A 22,889-nucleotide genomic window follows, 5' to 3' on the forward strand; every position below is an offset into this window, starting at 1 on the left:
GCTGATGGCACAGAGGCCCACGCAGGGCTTGATCCCATGAGCTGTGAGATCATGATCTGAGACAAAATCAAGAGTCAGATGCACAACCAACTGAGCCCCCCAGGCGTCCCTATTCTTTCATTCTTAATTTGTAAATGTATGAGATTATTGGCTTATGATTAGAGGATGTTTTCAAAACTTTTCCTCTGTTGGCCATATATATGATCAATATCTATAAACATTTCATAGACATATGAAAATAAATGTAAATTGTTTGAGAGAATAATTCAACTGTGGTGTTCCTCTGTGTCCTTACTGTGTCTAATTCTGCCCATGCCATATACACCCTTATTAACAGAATTCCAGTTTTGTTGGAGATAGCAAAGTGCAAGTCAAAAAACTTAAGCTTCCTAGACTACCAAGCTGATAGGGGTAGCTTTCAGATTAAGTTCTGGTGAATGGCAGGCATATTGGTGAAAGTTGCTGAGGATTCTGGGAATGTTCCATTTTTTTTTCTTTTATTTGCCAATTTGGTAAGCCTGATTTGCCCTTCCCCTTTGCCCCCCCACCTTTTTTTTTTTGGTCCGGAATGTATATAACTTTTTTTTTTTTTAAGTTAAAATACTACTAGACCAGTGAAAATCAAAAAAGAGGAAATTGAAGAATTGTCTGTCAAACTGTCAAGTATCCGTGTGGTCAAATAGGACAGTAAGCCAAACTGAAAGTAATAACGAAGGCTTTATTCACTTCCTGTGCTACTGTAGGCAAAAAGCAAAGAAAAATGGTAGCTCCTCAATGTTCCATTTTTCATTGCAGAATGGCACCAGACATGGGTCAGTCAGATGATAGGCATTGCCAGCAGTGGAAGATGTCTTACTGAAGAGCTGAATAAAACACTCCTATCATTTTATGGACTTGGAACTTGACAGAAGGAAAGGGGTAACGGCTAGGAGTAAAATACTACTGAGGTCAGAGGGGAAAAATATCTTAGTCAAGGTCCTGTCATAAGGAAGTCTTCGTGGAGTCTCCACTGTATGGAGGCCTCCGAATGGAGGCAGGTGGGCTAGGAATGATAAATTACACATCAGCATTGTTGACTCAGGGTTGGAATGACAGTCTGAGTCCTTGATTGCAACCCCCTCCAGAGACTGCAATACACTAACCATGTACCTAGTCTGTTGTGAAGAGGGCAGTTTTCCCCTGTGAGGCCAGCTTGGTAAAATCTGTGTCCTTGTGTTGTTGAACCTGAAGGATCAGGTTTTGGCCTGGAACCAGACTCCTGTGCAATTTAATGTTAAAAGGAGTAACAGGCATAAAGAAGGATGTATATAATACCACAACAAATTGAAGTTATAAAATCTTAGAAATTTATAAACCTGGGGGTGCCTGGGTAGCTCAGTCAGTTAAGCATCCGACTTCGGCTCACGGTTCGTGGGTTCAAGCCCTGTGTCGGGCTCTATGCTGACAGCTCAGAGCCTGGAACCTGCTTCAGATTCTGTGTCTCTTCATTCTGCTCCTGCCCCTGCTCACACACACTCTCTCTCTCTCTCTCTCAAAAATAAACACAAAAATACTTTCTTAAAAATTTAGAAACCTGATTTTTTAAAATGTACCTATAGGAGATAGCATCACAACAGTAACATTTAGAAAAAGCACTGAATTATAACAGATTATATATACACACACACACACACACACACACACACACATATACACTTGTGTGTACCTGTGAGTTCACATAATAGCTGTCTGATATAAATTATTTCAGTTGCATTTCATTTGTGTTGCTAAGAAAGAAGAGCATCTGAGACAAAATTTGCAAAACTCAGAGGCTGGTTTTGGTTAGGTGTTTTTTAAGAGTACTAATTCCTTGTTGTCATGCATTCTATCTCTTATATTGTGGTCAAGATAGTTTCTTTTTTTTTTTTTTAAGTAATCTCCGTGCCCAGTGTGGGGCTTGAATTCATAACCCCAGGATCAAGAGTCACATGCTTTAGTGACGGAGCTAGCCAGGCACCCCAAGACAGTGTTTGTTCGTACATTTAATATTTAGATTTACCCACACATTTATGTTTTCTAGTGCTTTTCCTTGCATTTTTCTTCCATCTGAAGAATTCTCTATTAGTATTATTACTTTTGGTGCAGATTTGCTAAAATTAGTTTTTTATGAAAGAATATTTGTCTTCATTTTGAAGGATATTTTCACTCGGTATAGAATCCTATGTTGGTAGATTTTTGTTTCACTTTACTAAGTCAATAGTGAATATTTCAGTCCTTTGTCTTCTAGATTCCATCATTTCCATTGGAAAGTCAGTCAACTAGTCTTGTTGCTCCTTAGAGGTGTAATGGTCTTTGTTGTCTGACGAAGATTTCGGTTCTCTGACTTCTAAGATTTTCTCTTTATCTTTCAACAGTTTTACACTGCTCTTAAAACAGAAGGTGACATTGGGTTGGAACTTTGTGATTAAGGAGGAAAGCAGTAAAGTATGAGGTAAAAGTTAATGGTACAGATCATGTAGGGATTTTCAGGATATGGTAAAGACTTTGGGTTTTATTGAATGCTGTGGAGATCTAAGGAATGTTCTAATCAGAAGAGTGACCCATGATCTAAGTTTTAAAAGGATAAATTTGAGTTGCATTGGAAATAAATGTCAGGAAGACCTGTTAGTACATTACTATAATAATGTAGATGAAGGATGACGGTGGCTTGGACTAAGTAGTATAAGATTATTTTTTAAAATCATAAATGAGCAATGAAATATACTCTTAGCATCTGTTAAATTTTTTTTTTTCTTTTTTCATCTGTTAATGTGGTGAATGATATTTCCTAACATTAAACTACTCTTGCATCCTTGGGATAAAACAAATCTGTTAGTATATTTTTAACCTTTATAAATTCAGTTTGCTAGTATTTTAGAAAATTTGTAATTTGTTGCATTTATCTTCATGAGTGGGTTTGGAAGAGTAATTTTGTTCCCATATCGTCCTTTTCTGGTGTGGTATATATAGAGAGTACGCTGTGAGACTGGCTTTATAAGAGCAGTTAGGGGGCTTTCTTAATTTCTGAAGTTTCAAGGGACTTATTTGTAGGAGATTTGTAAAACATTCTGGACTTGGTATATCTTTTATGGGTAGATTTTCAACTCAAAATTGATTTAATGATGTGTTTTCCTCAATTGTGTTAGAGGCTGGTCTATTTTTTTCTACTTGGAGACAGAGGTTTTGATTTTGTTGATTGTTTCATTTGCTATTAATTTCTCCTCTTATTTTCTTTTGTTCTAATTTCTTTATTTTGCTGTTGTCTTTCTACTTCTTTACTAGGGTGATTAGGTCATTTAAGTTTCTAATCTTCATTTTCAATACAGGCATCAAAGCATTTAAATTTCTAAAATAGCACTCCAGTTGCACGTAACCAAGTCTTTATAGGCAGCTTTCATTTATTAAAAGATTGCTGAACACTTATGTGCATTCTTGTACATTGCAGGAAGAAAAATAGATCCAAAAGGGATCTTTAAGAGGTGCATTTGCAATTTAAGATAAAACATAAAAAATATTTTAAACATATATAACAGGTTTATATTATCATTCCAATTAGAAGTATATTCTAATTTTTAACATGCCTCAACATTTCTAAAAATTAATTTTTTCAATTCAAGTATATGGGTGTAAGAAATTCTCTTGGGCTATCTTCATAGGTTACTTCTAGTCACATTGCACTGTTTGAAAATCTGTATGATGGTCTTTGGTGTTTATTGAGATTTGCTGTGGTTTACTGATAATTATTATTATAAACACCCCATGTATACTTAGGTTTTACCTAACAGTTGAGTGATAGTTTATTTACATAAACTATCAGATCTGCCTTTTAAAATTCTATTCTTTTATATACTTAGCTGCTTACTACCAGTTATCAGTTACCTTGGGCCCAAATTTCTCTTTGTACTGTCACTTGCTTTATATATTTCTTATTGTTTCACAATTTTTTATTCCTGGTGAATTGCTCTATTTGTCATTATTGAAGCTCACTTGTATCTCAATATTTATTTTTTTACCTTAAAGTCAATTTGATTTATAGTTTCATTTGATTGGCATTTTCTTATTCCATCAATTTAAACTATTACATTGTTATTAAGAAGTGTAAAAACCACATAGTTTTTAAACTGGCCAAGTTTACTGTAACTAGTGACATTTGGATTTCTTTTATTTTGTGTGATTTGTTTTTTGCTTCTCTTTGCCTTCAGTGGGGTTCATTTTATTAACTACAAATTGCTGCCTTCCTACTTATTTACTTTTAATTTAACCTAATCCTTTTTATCTCTAAAACCAGTACACCAGTCCTTTCAGGTTTACACTGCTTTACCACCACAGTGAACTTAAATAGGAAACCAAATGTAGTCATTTGCCAATGCTGCTGGACACAACTGGTTCAGACTGCCTTCTGGCATTTGCAGGTTCTGTGAACCATCTTGAACATTTTTTTTTTTTACATTTAAAAAGGGAGAATTGTAAAGGATAAAAATGAGAGGTACTTACAATCAACAGACATTCCTTCTTCACCTCTGGAAGGCTAAGTCTTTTCTGTTTAATTACTAGTGACTTTGGTTTTACCAAAAAAACCCAAACCAAAAAACAAAACCCCAAAACAAACCTAAATCCTATCCAGTTCTTCCCAAATTCAGGATAAGATGAATAGGAATGAATGCCGATTGTTAAGCCTTCTAGACTTAACAAGTATTTATTTGCATTGAAGCTTAGTTTATAAAGTGTTTGAAATATAAATATTTTTCTGGACAGAGGGTCCATTAGCCTTTGAATGCTTTTAAGTTGTTCTATCCCTAGAAGATTAAGCACCAAATACTCTAGACCAGGGGACCTCAATCATTTTCTTACCCTAACACCCTAAACGACTTGACACATTTTCGTCAGGAATAGCAATTCTCAAACAGAGGAGCTTTATGAGACTCACTGGGGCATAGAGCTCCTCTATGCCTACTGAAAATTTCTAAGGTCATCATATTGACTTATTCCTGTTTTCTCTTCCAGTATAAAGCTAAATTATTCTGACAACACATCCAACATTAACAAACTATTTGTTCACAAAATCAATAAATAGCATCTGAAGGTTTGAAAAATTTGCTCATTTAAAGACCCTCCCTTAATAAGTAAATTTTTTTAAATGTCTCTAATGACTTGTCCACAAACCACCATCAAGTCAGTTAAGTTCAATATGTGACAATTAAACCTCAGGTGTGCAAAACACATAGTTCAAGGAACAAGTAGGTATAGACTTATTATAATTACATGACTTGACAAGGTGCACTGTCATCCAAAAATGAATTGCATTTATTATCAATTGCTATTTGTTCACTAGTATGAAGATGCCAATTTACATACACAGAAAGTATTTTATATACTTTGATCCTGCCATATGTAACTTTATGGATGTTTGTGAACCAAAATTGTATGCCAAATTTATATTCCTAGAATGTTATCAGTGTAACATCACAAACCATTCTCATGTCAGCTTGTTGAAGCTGAGGGTCTACATGCAAAAATCAGTTGATTATTTTTATAGACACATCACACTTGGTTATGATTTTCTGTATTGCACTGGTTACTCTTTGTATTGAAAACAAACTTGGAAATTACGAAATGTAATTTTCTTAAAAACAAAATTATTAGCTAATAGGAACTAAACCACCAGAAATTCTTTTACACTAATGACTAGAGTCAGAGTCACAATAGAAATTATTTTAATAATGGTTGAAGAAAAGAAAAAATGACTTGGATGCCATATTAGAACTAAAACAATTTGATAATTTCATTAAAAAACTGCTTTATATACTGTAGAATTAAACAATGGCTTCATCTTACCAAGTATAAAAGGTAACCACTTTTAATGTGAGTCTGCTTCCAAGACATTAAGCCATAAAATTTTATTTCAGGGAAAATAATACAACACTTTAAAGCATTTCCTAGATTTCCCTACCTTCTAATGACATTTTAACACCTTCTTCTGGATGGGTCCATATGATTTCAAGAGCATTTTGACTCAAGGTCTTAGAAGCACAAAATTTAGGAAATTCTAAAAACAAAACAGGAAGATGCACAGAACATGTATGTAAATCAGAAAGAACAAACAATGGAAGGTGGCTAACCCTTTAACAATTTTGAATTTCTGACCCTTATTTTGTCACACTGGTATCTGTATTAAAAATAAGGAATGTTGGGTTTCTTCATATATGATAATTCGCAAAACGGACCTCTTTTGGTCCAGAACTACTTAAAAGTATTCTGAGGCCAAAATACAAAAACTCTAGAAGCCATTATTAAATTTTAGAGATACTACATGAGGAAACTTACAACACGGCTTTTCAGGTATGAATTTATAAGAGTCAAAAAATTCTTCACAGTAATAAGATTTGGTGTTGAGAAGGCAACAAAGGCAATAAAATTAGCTATCAAAGGGATAGGATAGCTGTGAAACTATTTAAAAATACACAAAATGAAAGACCTAAAAAATCATCTAAAATAAAAAAACCAAAATGTGCTGGAGAAAAATAGGATTATACAAGAGCCTAGAATTGGATGAGAGAATAAATGGATCAAGATGCACCAGAAAGATCATTTCCATTTATAGTTTATACACTATAAAAATAAAACATACTGAATTTCCCTTATCTCTGTACAGGATGGGTCATTTTTAGGTAACTATATACTTCCTTAATAATCATCCTATAACTTAGGACAGTAAAAGATTCCAAAGCAAAGATTATACTATTAATTTTTGTTATGGTTATGGATTTTGACCTGCTTGACAGACTGAATAAAATGCTCATCATTCAATTAGCTTTTTTGATTTGAAAGTTCCGAGTCCTTTAATAATGTGTTTTAATAGATGTGCTTTTTCTTTTAATACTTACTCTAACAATATGCTAGAGGTAGCCTTAGGGATCTGGAAGATGAAAGAGCCATTACCACCTAACAGGTACTGACCACTGTGCCACAGAGGTTAAGTTTTCTTCTTCTAAGCAGCTTCAGTTTAACATTCTAAGAATTCCAGGTGCCTTTTTATTTAAAGTGTGAAGCAAATACCCTTGAATTCAGCAAGAAAAAAACTTAGACATCTGGCTGTAGTATAAACCCAAAGCTGTTTTTTTTTTTAGGAAACACAGGAGTATATGGAAGAACTAAATTTTATTAGTACATTTAAAATTAGATGAGGAAGCAAAATAGCTGAAGTTTTTTGTTTTGGTTAAGTTTTGGTCTTTGCATTAATTTCTGTTACTTTTTTATTGAAAGAAAAGATTATGTGCTCCCTGGGAACTTTTAAAATGGTAAGACCTTAACAAAAAAGGAAATTTCAAACCTGCTTTTCTTTTTTGATCATCAAAATTCTGTCTTCTGAAATTAATGGCTTTAAAAGATTAGTTTGCTAAGTGGTAGTTATGAAAGATTGTAGAGTAAGAGCATAATATTAGAATCACACTTAAAGCACACTACCAATGACATTTGAAGTCATCAGTGGCTAACTTTAATCAGTGCCATCAGATTTTAAATATTGATACAATCAGTAATGCTTATCATTAATTTTATAGAATCAGATATCACAGGCCAAATTCTACTTAAAACTTCCTAAGTCTAATCACAAAATAACATTTAATTTAGAATTGAAGTTTTCTGGTTGTAAAATTCTAAAAGATGAGAAAGGTGAAGTTATATTTGTCTTGTCATTTAAGAATCACTTCTATGATATTTAAGATCAATGCCAAGGTTTCAACTGTTAATTACCAAATATCACCTGTTAAAAACAAAATCCTAATGAGAATGTTTATAGGCTTATTACAACTCAAATTCATGAATACAGAGGAATGGTTCTATTTTGGCTCAAACTGAAGTCAGCTAATTTGATCACTGTATTTGAATGCTCATTGTCTTTATTGATAATTTTTCAAAACAGTTCAAGATGTCCTAATTTGGATAAAATGTTTTCATACTTATTATATAAAAATTGAGCCCCAAGTTCATTAATATAGCTATCTAGGAAGTAATCATAAATATACTAAAAATTGGCCAAGAAACTCTAAGAAATCTTTATTTCTTCTTAGGAAAAATCTAATTAGTTACACTCTTTTACACTGAGATTATTATCTGTTTATTCCAAAAGCCCAATTCTTTGGTGTACTGTTTTTAGTTGTTTTAAACTTAAGAATTCTGTATACTGCTAAAGGAATTAAAGCATCACAAACTTTGTGTTAAATAACTTTGTTATTTAAGCAATCTTTGTTTTTATAATCACAGTATGATTGGCTATCAGGAAGTGGATTTGGAAACCAAGTGATTTATACTTTTTCATAGAGTAAAAGTGTATTTTAATCATCCTATTTTCTACATACTTAGTTCATATTTGATTATTCATATTTGATTATAGGAAAACATTCTAATTTTCTATGTCTTTTCTAAAATAACTTCTAAAATAGTGGCTTATTTTGAAAAAAAATTTTTTTGTCTAGTACTGCATATATTTCCATGCAGATTAAACTGAGCCATACCTTCTACCCCAAACTGTTAAGAACATATTTTTCTTTATATCGGTAAACAACTACATCATAAGGTTAAACAGCTTTTGAAAATATCATTTAAGTTGGATGAGTAGGAAAGCATACATCTTATCTTTGGATGTATTTAACTTATCAAGTGAAGTGTTATATAAATGTAAGAATTAGAATGTTATAGATCTAAAACACAGAACTACATAAACCGATTTAAGAAGGAAGGGAAGATGTCAGATATATTAGACAGTTCAGATGCAGAAAGGGTTATTTACACATTTGTTCACAAGTTTTGGAGTTACATAGCTCCTAACGAAGTGGGTGGAGATTTTCTTGTTAACTCAAGAAAAAGCTACGAACTCCCTAATGTGTGCTATTGAAATACTCCTTCATAACTTTGATGCTCTTCCTGAAATGAACCTATATATTCAACCTATAAATGAAAACCAACTGATGCTTTAAAAAGAAAGTATTTAATTACTAGTGGATATAATTAGTTCACTTTAAGAGTATTAAGACAAGGAGAAGTTTAAAGACTAGAAGACATTAAAAATATATTGGGTCTATATGATTTTTTTAATGCAAAAAAGGGACATCTCCCTCAAAAAGGATGAATAAAAATCCCTGCAAAATGCACTGCTCCATATGCTCCCCTTTCAGTGCAGACTACATTGTAGAAACAAAATCTCTCTTAAGAGAACTATTTGTGAGAAATAATGACTATCCCTAAAGATATTAAACTCTCAATTTTTACTATGTAAGAAAGTCATTATTAATTCATCTTAATATAAAGGTTTTAGCTTTGGGAAAAAGTGAGCCTTTCAAAATTTTAACTTAGGTTATTAATCTAGTTGATTGGCATGAAACACAAGTGCCATGCATGGTCTATGCCTCTCGTAGGTTTGAAAAGTCATTTCAGACTGCTCCCATACTTAAATGGTTTCAAGCCTCTGGACAGAACTGAACAACGTGAACAAGTCTGGTGATGAAGCACTGATTAAGTCTTAAAATATCATAATTTCACAGTCCCTTGTCCCATATAATATATATAAGAAGCACCAAAACTGGAGCCAAGATCTGAACAGGTAATGTAACAGCAGGAACTATAATTTAATCACATCATATCATATTACACTTATGTAACATTCTATGCCTGTTGATATGTGTAACATAGTTAAGTTTATTACAAGCATTATTTCCTAAGACTTACGGTATAAGTACTTCTTTTCAAGTATTACCGCTTATTTAAGTGTTTATCTATTTCTTAACATTATGTAAATCAGTGATAAATGTATATAATGCAGTACATTGTGCCATTTCTCCCAACCCTGTGTTCAGATATTAACAAAGTCAATTAAGAAAAACAAAACAACTATTAAAACTGAAACAAGGCTATCAACATCACACATGAACATCTGAGTCGGTCAATAGCATTTGCCCCTTAACATGAAGGTATTTTCATCAAAAATGCCTCATCTTTAGGCTAGTATTATGTTAGCAGCAGCTGGTCTTCAGGACAAATAGATTCAGAAGTTTCAAGTGAAAATGACACTGAATTACTCTTGAGGAAACATCAATCCACATTACTAATAAAAGATGCAAACTGCTGGTGTCACCTTAACATAAAAATTGTGTGTTTTCCCTTTCAACATGTGATTTAGTTCATTTATGTGATGACAGCACTTTGGAGTTCTCATGGCACACCAATAAGATTATCTGTTTTAATATTTAAATTATAACTACAATAACTAGAAAAAAGTCAGTGCCTCGGTGGCTTTAAACCACATCAATTTCAATGTTTTTCAAAATGATGATGCAATTAAATCTATGCTTCTGCAATAGTGCAAAACAGTATCCTCTCCTAAATACAGGAGCTGAGGTTTATCCAAGTAGAAGCTTTAAATAAGGTAGATTGTTGCCAACTATATATCAGTCTCGCATATTTGATATAACATATATTAGGAAAGCTTAAACTGACTTATAAATCTATTCTCAGCTAAAGCTTCACATAAGCAGCAATGGAAATGAACAGAAGTGCACTCAATATAAAACACTTTTCAAAACTACTCCAAAAAACAAATGACAAAACGTGGTTAAGAACTGAACGTATGTTGTGTGTACCACATGTAAAAGGAAGAATGGACCTTGGTGATTGCTTGCACTGTCTGAATTATGTGAAGGTAAAATTAAGACTTAGTCCACTTCCATCTCTCCAGAAGATTTAGGATGCTGGGAGCTGTCTTTTGTCATATCTGGTTTAGTTTCAGTCCCACTCTGTCCATCCGTTGGTCCATTGTGTTCACTGTTAGCTTTTGTTTTGTCTTCAGCAACCTCTACTTTTGGTTTGGGCTTGTAAATGATGGGGTTACAAAAATTATCCAGTTCCTAAAGACATGAAGAGAAGTGATTATATTAAAATTACTACAGAGTAAGTTACTATTAACGTTCTAAATTTCACATTAATGTGACATTCCTGAATTTATGTTAGCTCAGATAACCAAGTTTCTTCAAATACGTCAGTGAAGCATTTACTTCTGGGTTAGTGCATGTTAGTGCTGACAGAGAACTCTTCAATCTTTAACAATAATACTCTTTGTATATAATCTCCCTAAAAACTGGTTCTTCATAATTTAAATATAGTTTACTTAGGAAGAAATAATTTTTAATTTATTCCTTTAAATTATGCCTGATGCTCTGTTATGAGAATTCTGTCAAATAACACCTATTTCATAAACTGATATTTACACAAAAACAGCTTTAATAAGTGGAATTATAGAGCTATGTTGAAGGAAAATAAGTCATGAATGTAAATGCAACTTAATAATTTAAAATAAATACAATGTATTTTCTCTGCCCTTATTTCTTTTTAACACAGAAATAAAAGACCATTAAAATCTTTCAAGACCAGTGTCACAAAGATTAGGAGAGGGAAGGAAAGACAGGGACTAACATCTTGGGGGAATGTTTTGTTTGTAAACGTTTATTTATTATTGAGAGACAGAGAGAGACAGAGCATGAGCATGGGAGGAGCAGAGAGAGGGAGAGATACAGAATCCGAAGCAGGCTCCAGGCTCTGAGCTGTCAGCACAGAGCCCATCATGGGGCCCAAACTCACAAACTGTGAGATCATGACATGAGCGCAAGTTGGACGCTTAACTGACTGAGCCATCCAGGCACCCCACTGGGGGAATGTTGTAGTGGCAAACTGCTCTTATCACACTCTATATTTCATCTGATTAGGAGTAAATTATTATAGCTTTGTTGCAAAACTTTCTCAAAAGGAAAACACTTAGATTTGAATAAAAAAAAAAACCTGAAAACACACTGAATAAAAAAAAATCAACCAGAATTTCATCTTCTACAGAGTAACATTAACATTTTGGGGAGCATCCTTCTAGATACATGTCCACGCACACACATACATACAAACCTACAAATCTATGAACGTGCTAATTTATATAGCGAGGTAACTTTTCACTCAGTACGTTGTACTCATCTTTATATCTAAATATAAAATCTTTATATCTAAATCTTTATATCTAAAAGATATACGTTGTACTCCTCTTCATATCTAAAATCATGTAATGGTTGCAAATTGTTGTACAGATGCTTCCATTTATCTAGTTTCTTACAGGTATTTGTGTCTTTCAACTTTTTGCTAATTTACCAGGAAGGTTATCTTCCTATACTTGTGTAATGATCGATTTAGGATGAATTCCTAGAATTATGATTTCTGGGTTAAAGGTACGTATACTTCCTTTAAATTTCTACACATATACTGATACAAAAAGAATGAAACAAATTCAACCAAGCTGCTCAGGGAAAACATCCGTTTCTTCACACCCTTGACAACTTGTGACAAAGATTATGAATGTAAACACACAACCATGACCAGTGAAAAGAAAAGATGGGTAAAGGAGAGTTAGTAGGATGAGTTATGTATGTTTTCTTTTGTCAACTGCTTCTCTGACGTCTTTAATCATTTTTCTACTTAAATGCTAGTTTTATTGTAAAGTTCATCTCAGTATTTTTCACGGTGTTTTCTATGATAATCTTTGATATTTTCACTAGTAATGTTTTTTAGGCTGGAAAGTTTATCTCAGAAATAAGATTTTACCATAGAATTTTACAGATTTCAAATGATGTCAAAAACCTACACTGCAAAGTTTTATAATGGAGATTTAGAAGTCTCATCCAGTCTAGAAAAGTCTGACATATATAACAGTAAGAAGTTGTCACATTGCTTTATTTCACTGTGTAGTAAAGTTAAAATTTAAAAACACAGCCTCATGTGACTAAATCAAGGAACAGAGATGTCCCACCTAGAAATCTTTTTTTTTTTTTTTTTTTGCAAAATTAAAATTTAGCCTTAAATTTGTTTTTCTAAGTTCTTTTGCAAGCTGATTATTGCTTAAAGTATGGCTCCCAATAAAAGCGTTTAATGGCTTGGGGTGCCTGAGTGGCTCAGTCGGTTGAGCGTCTGACTCTTGATTTTGGCTCAGGTCATCATCCCAGGGATGTGGGATCGAGGCCCACACTGGGCTCTGTGCTAAGTGTGGAACCCACTTAAGATTGTTTCTCTTTCTCTCTCCTTCAGCCCCTCTCCCCTGCTTGTGTGTGCTGTCTAAAATAAGAAAAAAAAATGTTTAATGGCTTGAACCCATTAAAAAGAAAGTTTCATAGTTACTTACCTTTGACTTTGCAACTATTTCGGAGACTTTCACCACAGGATCTTGAGTGAGACTTAGTTTGTTCTGTGCATTCATCTTACTATTCAGCCAATTCATGGCTTCACTGATATATTTTTCAACTTTTTCCACTTCAGCTGGATCTAAATGATCATATCTTTCATCCTATTAAAAAAAAGCCTTTTACTTAATAGAAAATATTTCCATAAGCAACAATAATTTCCGTTTAAAAGATTTAGACTCTTATTGAACGTATACCTCCCACATACCCATGTGAAGAAGCCACATACAAATTACACAAAACTGAAGAGACTGGGAGAAAGAAAAAAATCAATGTGGGTTTTTAAAAGGAAAGTCTTTCTGAAGAAGTCAGGTTTTTTCAAAAAATGACTAGTGCAGAATATTCAAGGGAAAAGTACTTAAGAAAGAAGCTGCATGGAATTCAGTTGTTAGGGAATAAAGAGAAGTAGGGGAATAAAGGCATAGTGCAAGCTAGACAGAAAATTCTCAGTATATAACAGAACAACAGTTCTTGATAAAGAGAAGTACATAATAAAATTTTGTCTGAAAAACACAACTACAGCTACCACATACAGAAAGTAATCTAAGAAGTCAGGGTTTAGGATGGTAATCATGAGAAAGAAATGGCAATGCAACAGAAAGAGGATCTGATGGATTATAGATGGGACATAGAAAATAAAGAGAAAGGGAATTAAAGAGTACTCCAAAGCCAAAGAACTGGGAGAATGGTGATGTTGTGTTTTACAACTATAAAGCTTCATCACGTATTCTTCTTCTGCTTGTAGAAGACCCAATTTCTGGGTCCCCACATTTTTCTGAATTCCTTTCTACTTCATGGATCACATCTTATATTCCTTCCCATTCATCCCTTCACATGCATGTTTTAAAAAGATATCTAGCCTGAGCCTCTTCTCTGAATTCCCAACTCTATATCCAACTTCCAACCTGAATTTCCATTTATAAAGAATGAAATGACCACCTATGTTTCAAAATCCTGATTACACCCCCACCTACTCCTCCCAGTTTTCCCCATCTCAGTAAATGGCAACTTCATCCTTCCAGGCCATATCCTTGGAGTCATTTTTGACTCCTCTGTCACATTTACATAAAATCTATCACCAAATCTTACAATATGCAAACATCTGACTACTACTTTCCCCCTTCAATATGCAAGATTCAACCCTCTATCATTCCTTGTGTTATTCTAATAATGTCTAAATGAGTGTTTCTACATCCTTTAAAAAATGAATCATATCATGTACTTGTATGTTCAAAAACCTCCAATGGGGGGCACCTGGGTGGCTTAGTTGGTTGAATGTTCAAATTTGGCTCAGGTCATGATCTGATGGTTCATGAATTTGAAGGCTCTGCATCAGGCTCTCTGCTGTCAGCACAGAGCCCACTTTGGATCCTCTGTACCCTTTTCTCTTTGCCCCTCCCTTCTTCATGCTTTCTCTTTCAAAAATGAATAAACATTAAAAAAAAAAAAAAAAAAACCTCCAATCAATGGTTTCATATCTCAAAGCCAAACTTTTATGATAGCCTACTAGGCACTAGGTTCTAATCCCATTCCCATTGTTTTAAGCCACACTGGCCTCTTTGCTGTTCCTTCAACACATTTTCCCCTTGAGGTTTTGTAACTTGCTCTCCCTTTTTCTACAACTTTTCCCTTGCAGTTATCTTATACCTTGAGCCCTCCCTTCCTTCAGTTCTCTCCTAACAGTATATCATCTTATTAGTCTGCCCTTCTCACAAATCTCCTCCACCTTTGGTGGTTCCTTACTTTTTCAATAGTCCTTTATCCCTATCTACTTAAAAAAATTTTTTTATTCATTTTTGAGAGAGATAGAGTGTGAGAAGAGAGAGAGACACACACACAGAATTTAAAGTACACTACAGGCCGTCAGCTGTCAGCTGTCAGCACTGAGCCCGATGCGGGCTCAAACTCACAGACTGCAAGATCATAACCTGAGCTGAAGTCGGACATTTAACTGACTGAGCCACCCAGATGCCCCCGTATCTGACTCCTTTGAAGTAACTTATTTACTATTCACCTTTCCCTACCAAAGCATATTAGAAACAGGTTCAATGTTTTGTTTGATGCTTGTAGTTCCAGCATCTTGAACTGAAGACAGCACATAAGAAAAATTCAAAATCCCTAAATGTAGATGAAGTCTCGTCTTGCTTTGGTATCTTAAACCTGCATACTCAAGACTGCTAAAGCCTGGGGAACATGGGGCCATGTATTGTTATGTGGATGTCCAATGCCATATTTGAAATATTCTTGGTGTTTTTATTTGTCTGCTTCCGTCTTACCTTTCCATTATCCTTCTATTCTTTGTACGTGTATGGACATTTTGGACACTGACAGCAGTGGACACATTCGCAATCAGTGCCTGGATTCTTCTTTCTGGTTGGCTGGATTGTAATCTTATGTTACAAAATTTACAAATCTATTTTGTAAAGCAAGCAACCTCTTTTTACATGTTGTGTAGTACAAAGTAGCATAGGTGATAGGAGTTTGTATGTTAACTTCAGACTGTTCAAGTTTTAATCCTAACTGCATCATTTACTACCAGTGTAATCCTTGACAAATTGCTTAAGCACTGCAGTTTTCTTATGATATTTCCTTGTGAAATTAAGATAATCCATGAAAAGTGTTTAAAATTCACTGTTTGGTAAACATAAGTTATTAAGATAACCTGCCTGAATCTGGTGCTACCCTCTCCTGCTTACTGATGCAGTTTTAACTCCCATGATAAAAACTGGGGAAATTATAGTGAATATTTATTCAAAGTAAGGGCGAGCAAACTTGTCCTGCAGGCCAAATCTAACCTGTTACTTGCCGTTTTTTTTCCCCTGAGTTTTTAAATAAAGTTATTTTGAAACACAGCCATACCCATTCATTTACATACTGTATATGGATGCTTTTGCACTTCAATGGCAGATCTGAACTGTTAGCCTGTAAAACCTAATATATTCACTATTTGTTCATTTAAAAAAAAGCCTGCTAACCTCGAGTTTAGAGGAAAAAATGGTAAGCCTAATTTTGTCATATCTTACTATTATATAAATGATACTTCCTTTTGGATGTAACTAAATATTTGAAGCTTAAAAACAGTCGGCAGGTTAAGGGTATATAGATTTGGGTGTGCATCTAAAAGAATAAAGGGTACAGGAGATCACAAATGTCTCATAGACTGGAAGACAGAGAGCAACCAAAAGCAAAAGAACAAAATAAAGTCTAGCACTGTCCAGTCTCCAAGAGGCCTATAATAAAAAAAGTTCCAAGAAAAATTCTCTTTCACTGTATCAATAATGAAATCTCTAAGAAGAAAATGATAGATTTAGTCACTGGATTGAAGTGTGGATTTTAGGTAATTTAAAGAGATTAAAGCAGCATAACTGCACTGTATTTTAAATATATCAGTACCCTTTACAGTAATTTTCTAATAAAAAGATAGGGGTGCCTGGGTAGCTCAGTTGGTTGAGCATCTGACTCTTGGTTTCGGCTCAGGTCACGATCTCATGGTTCATGGGATTGAGCCCCACACAGGGCTCTGCACTGGCAGCGTGGAGCCTGCTTGGGATTTCCTCTCCCTCTCTCCCCACTCTCTCTCTCTCAAAATAAACAAATGTTAAAAAAAATAGTAAGTTTAGAGTACAAGGTCTCCGGAATTTGGCAGCAACGACTGCTACAGCTTTGTGGCTGAGAACTTATTACCCCATCCTACCATGTACTATAAAACACATGCCATCAGCAGCAGCTTGCCCTGTGACTTTAATACCTTGTTTCTGTATGCTTCTATCACTTTCATGACAAGTTGAATCTTTTTTCCCAAGTCGTTTAAAGCTTTTGGTCTCTCTTCATGTTCCATGTACCTCATCTGAATAGGCTGGCCATATTTCTATTAAGAAAAATTTTTGAAAGAAAAAGTTATTAACTGAAAATGACTTTTAACAGAAGACAAGTTTTATTGGACCCTTACATGATGATGAATAGGAAAGAAAGCTGGCCAGATCAAAACATGCCTTCTCTATTTCCCTTACATGAAAATAAATTCCAGTGATTATTTCCTTATGCAATCCTACAGGGATGCCTAATGATTTATGTCTTTCATTTATTAAGATTACCACTTCTTGATTCCTGTCAAATCCAAAGGCAACACTTTTAATTCCTTCAAAGTTGTGTTGAAAATTTCCAAACCTATTAGCCATAAAGACATTATCGCATGCAGAATTTATCTGACACAGGTCGCAAATACTTCTATTATAACTCTGTAAGCAACATGATTACTAGTATTTCCAGATATTCAATATTATCTTTTGAATATTATTTATGTTTGTTAATTAGATGGAAATCCTGGATCTGGAAGTATAGCACTTAAAAAAACAAAACCAAAAAACAAACCTTTGGCCCCTTGCCCCAAGTGCCCGGAATGTTAAAACAGCCTCCGGAATTTTGAGGAAGGGGATGCATTAGAAGAATGAATACCTATTTTCTTGTAGATAGTTTATGTATTTAAAAAAAAAATCAGCTTATTTTAGAATAATTTTAGATTTTCAGAGAAGTTACAAAGGAAATAATAGAGCATCAAGTACTTCTCACTGCTTTCCTCTAATGTTAACATCTTACATATCTTGTATTACCACAGTATATACAGTTGTCAAAACTAAGAGACCAACACTGGTACATTACCATTAACTGAACTCCAGACTTTAAGTGGATTTCATAATTTTCTGTTCCAGGACAACATATTGCATTTAGTCTATTTACATCATACATTTTACTGTAAATGTTTCTGAAAAAGGACCAAGTACTGCCAACTTTTAAAAGCCACCCCCCCCCCCAAATACTAAGGCCTGTGAAAACTTGTACAACATTCATTTCTATGGTTACTTATATATTTGGGGTGAAATAATCCTTTTTGAGAGCTGCTGGGCTTTTTAGTTATTTCTACTGACTTCAGCTGCCTGGCTGTTCCTACTACCCAAAATACATACATTCTTTTAGGGAGATGGGGAGTAACACCACCACCAAGCTAAAATGTGATAAAGCCTAGTTTTGCTATAAGATCAGCTTTCCTGGTTGCTAATTATTCTGTTTGAAAGTAGTTTACTGGCATGAAGACAGTTATAACTTTTGCAAGATACTTGCTTTTGCTTTTAAGTAACTTCTCTTATACTCTGCTCACCCAATCCTAAAGGGCTGCCTTTTCCCATATCCTAGGAACCCTATCAATATCATCTATGTATTTCCCTTGCTACTCAGAATGGCTCAGGGACCAGCAGCATCAGAACCTCTTAGAAACTTGTTAGCAATGCAGTATCATGGGCCCACCACCTCATATGTACCAAATCATAGTCTGCACTTCAATAAAAGCCCATCGCAATTCATGTGAACATTAAAGTACTGCTATGATGCACACTAAGAAGAAAAGACAAATTCCTGTAATCCTTGTAATCTGAATTTAAAAGTATTTTTTTTCAGGGTAGGGTAGGCAAGCAGAAAGAAAGGAGTAATAGTGATAATTTCTTAAAATCATACCATTGACCTAGACAAAGGAGACATGGTTGCCACATCTCCGTATTTCTTTGTGAAAGAAACTGGAATTTCTTCACTGGCCAGGTGTCCACATCAGTTGCAATGTGAAAATACAAAAGGGCAGCGTATACTCCTCAAAATCACGGCACAGTGAAGGGGGGAGAAACAGAGAAAGGGTGTATCCTCCAATGGATAGAAGGGATCAGGTTCACAAATCACTTCTTAATAACATTTCAGAAAAAAATGCCTAATGTAAAAGTGGTCACATTCCAGCCATCTACTACATATTTATATCTGAGTGTCTGAATAAATATGATTATACATTATTTAATTTCAGTTATCATATAGCATTACTGACCTCTAAAATTGCTTTTAAGATTAGAGAACATTTCTTCTTATACATACCTTAGTATTTTCTAATGTATTTATTAAAAATAGACAATGTGCTTTTACACCACAATTTTTAGGAAAACGATGTTCTATTCAAAATTAACACGGACTTTAAAAAATTTACCTTTAGTTCTTGAAGCTTATCCACATAAATTTGTTTAGGTTGGTCCTCTCCTTCTTCATAAAGCCAATTTTCTGTATCTTCCAATATTGTAGACAGTTTATTCAAGTCCTAGTTGTACATTGAAGAGACACTGACTGAAAATGCTCTCCTTAGAAGTTATCAAAGAAGGACAGACTATTTCTCAAGTATAAAAGATTAAATTTCAGATTTCTCTGGCTTTTGATTCATTAACATGTTTTTCACCATACTTCTGCAATTAGGAGACATAACTAAGAATCATTCCTAAATGTGGCTCAAGGGGATTGACAACAGTAACACATTTGGTATGTTTGTTTACATAATTCGTATTAACACTGTCAAACAAATATTCTAATAAAAAATTATGTAATTTAGACTTACTTCTTGAGTGATGAATTTTTCATAGACTGTGCCCAGCTTGTCTCTAAAATCATATACATATTCTTCAACAGCATTCTTAGCATCATTTCTTTCTTTCTCTAATTTATCTTGCATTATCATCTTCCCCTATTCAAAATGTTCAGATTAGCTATTAAGAATATGCACAAGAGTCATCAGGGAAATGCATATCAAAACCACAATAAGATCATCACCTTACATCAATCAAAATGGCTAGAATCAAAAAGACAAGAAATAACAAGTGTGGAGAAAAAGGAACCCTTGTGCAGTGTGAGTGGGAATGTAAATTGGTGTAATCACTGTGGGAACCAGTATGGAGATTCCTCAAAAAATTAAAAATAGAACTATATGATTCAATAATTCCATTATTGGGTATTTAGCTAAAGAAAACAAATACATGAATTCAAAAAGATGTATGCACCCCTATGTTTATTGCAGCATTATTTACAATAACCAAGATAGAAACAACCCAAGTATCCATTGATAGATGAATGGATAAATAAGATGTAAGATGTGGGGTGTGTGTGTGTGTGTGTGTGTGTGTGTGTGTGTGTAATGGAGTATTACTCAGCAATAAACAGTATGAAATCTTGCCATGTGCAACAACATAAATGGACCTAGAGTGTATTATACTAAACAAGTCAAATACCGTATGATTTCACTTACATGTGGAATCTAAAAAACAAAACAAATGAATAAAGAGCAGAAACAGACCCATGAATAGAACTAACTGATGGCTGCCAGAGGGGAGAGAAGTGGGGAGATGGGCAAAATCAGTGAAAGGGAGTAGAGATACATGCTTCAAGTTATGGAATGAGTAAGTCACGGGGATAAAAGGTACAACACAGAATATAGTCAATGGCATAGTAATAGTGTATAGTGACAGGTGATAGCTACACTTGTGATGAGGATACCATGATGTATAGACTGATTTAATCACTATGCTGTACGCCTGAACCTAAAGTAGCACTGTGTATCAACTAGACTTCAATTAAAAAAAAAAAATGCATTAGGGAAATGCAAACCAAAACCCCTTTACACCTACTGGAATGATTATAAATCAAAGACATGGATAGTGTTGGTGAGGATGTGAAGAATTTTAAACCCTTGTACACTGCTGTTGAGAAAGTAAAATGCTGCAGTTGTTTTGTAAAAGTGTGGTGGTTCCTCAAGAAGCTAAATAAAGAATTACAATATGACACAGCAATTTCACTCCTAGGTATATAACCAAAGGAATTGAAAACAGGAACTCAAAACAGTTATTTTTATGCCAGTGTTCACTGCAGCATTATTCACAAGAGCCCAAAAGGTGGAAACAACTCAGCTGTCGACTAACAGATGAATGGATAAATGAAATATATATATAAATAATAAAAAAATATTCTATTATAAAAAGGAATAAAGTTCTAATTCATGTTACAACATGGATGAACTGTGAAAACATGCTAAGTGCACTAAACCAGACACAAAAGGAAATATTGTATGATTACATTCATAGGAGTTTTCTAGAATAGGCAAGGTCACAGAGACAGACCGGGGGATGAGGAATAGGGAAGAATAGTGAGTTATTAATGATTACAGACACACTGGGGTTATGAAAAAGTTTTGGAAATAGACAGTGGTGATGGTTACATGAAATTATGAATGTAATTAATGCCACTGAATTGTTGTGCACTTAGTCGAAATGGCGTATTTTATCAGTTTAAAAGATCAGTAATGTGTAATATACCAAGTCACTGAATTGTACACTTTAAATGAGTGAATTGTATGGTATATGAATTATATCTCAATAAAGCTATCTTAGGGGTGCCTGGGTGGCTCAGTTGGTTGAGCGTCCGTCCGACTTCGGCTCAGGTCATGATCTCAGGATGAGTTCGAGCCCTGCACTGGGCTCTGTGCTGACAGCTCAGAGCCTGGAGCCTATTTCAGATTCTGTGTCTCCCTCTCTCTCTCTCTGCCCCTCCAGAGCTCATGCTCTGTCTCTGTCAAAAATACATACACATAAAAAAAATAAAGCTATTTTAAAAACCAGACATAGTCTATGTCATGGTACATACTAGGGTTCAATTCCTTGGCTCCCCATTTATGAGCTTTGAGATCACAGGAAGGTCACTGAACCTCTCTAAGTCTCAGTTTTCTTGCCTTAAAACACAGAATACTTCTATCTTTCTCTTAGGGCTGTTAATAAGATTGACATAATTCACATGAAATTTTAGTATAGTGCCTAGCATATAACTCATGCTAAATAAATGTTAGCTCTGGGAGGGGATACAGTATAGTAGTTGCGATGCTGAGCTTTGGAGACAGACTACTCAGATCCAATCCAAAGGTTACTCTCTGGCCACTAAATCTGGTGATTTAGTAGACCTGTTCCTGTTTCCTCATCTGTAAAACATAGATCTCTAACAGTACTTCTACCTCATAGGTTTGTTGTGAGGATTAATTAAGATATCAAAGTGTTTTAAACAGTTAGCAAACATGATTGTTTTAATTAAAGCAAATAAATAATCTGAGGATTGTAATACTTGAACAAAATTTTCATTTCAACAGAAACACAGTATTTTAAACAGAAGACTACAGTGCACTGACACTGGGAATTTAAAATAAACATTTAAAAACTTAAGAAAAGTTTATACATTCTTATGCTTAAGAATATTTATACACAGAATTTGCCATAGCTGCACTTGCCTACAATTCATTACTTTGGGAAGATAAGTCTCAAAACTGAATTACCCATGGTTTCCAGGAATGTTTGCTTCACAGAAAATTCAGCCTTTAATAGTTAATGAATAGACAGTATGGGTAGGTACTAAAAAGAGTAAGCACTGTAAAGTCAAAATATCTCAAAGAAATTCCTAGAATAATGTGCAGCAAATGGGAGAATATGAGGCACTTCAAAGAAAACTCACCTTCTTTAATGCCAGCCAAGCCTATAGAAATTAGGGACTAGTACTTAAATAAAAGTTTTAAACATAAAATTACTTCTTATACAATTGCTAGTCAAGAAACAAAACCCTATTCCTCAAAAGACTATAAAAATTAAACACACAGACATGTAAAGAAAATTTCAAGAATGACAACAGATCTTAAAAAGTATTAAATGGAAGTCAGAAAACATTTTGAATAGAGCCTTGACTTTTAAGAACAATACATTAGAAGAGGGGGGCTGCGAA

The 22,889-nt window shown here is 34.2% G+C and overlaps 1 protein-coding gene across 2 annotated transcripts in view; it reads right to left on the reverse strand.

The window, feature by feature from the left end:
* Nucleotides 1–9,622: 9,622 nt before the first annotated feature.
* HSPA4L (heat shock protein family A (Hsp70) member 4 like) overlaps nt 9,623–22,889 on the reverse strand; it is a 50,768-nt gene continuing 37,501 nt past the window's right edge. For both annotated transcript variants that reach the window (XM_004001096.6, XM_019828991.3), the window contains exons 16-20: nt 19,699–19,824; nt 19,300–19,407; nt 17,029–17,148; nt 13,223–13,384; nt 9,623–10,916 (exon numbers count right to left, since the gene is read on the reverse strand). In XM_004001096.6, coding sequence (XP_004001145.1) covers nt 10,725–10,916; nt 13,223–13,384; nt 17,029–17,148; nt 19,300–19,407; nt 19,699–19,824 — 708 coding nt within the window. In that variant the 3' untranslated portion in view covers nt 9,623–10,724. The remainder of the gene's footprint in view (nt 10,917–13,222; nt 13,385–17,028; nt 17,149–19,299; nt 19,408–19,698; nt 19,825–22,889) is intronic.

The sequence above is a fragment of the Felis catus genome, chromosome B1 (assembly GCF_018350175.1).
Source record: "Felis catus isolate Fca126 chromosome B1, F.catus_Fca126_mat1.0, whole genome shotgun sequence".
In the NCBI taxonomy this organism is placed as follows: Eukaryota; Metazoa; Chordata; class Mammalia; order Carnivora; family Felidae; genus Felis; species Felis catus.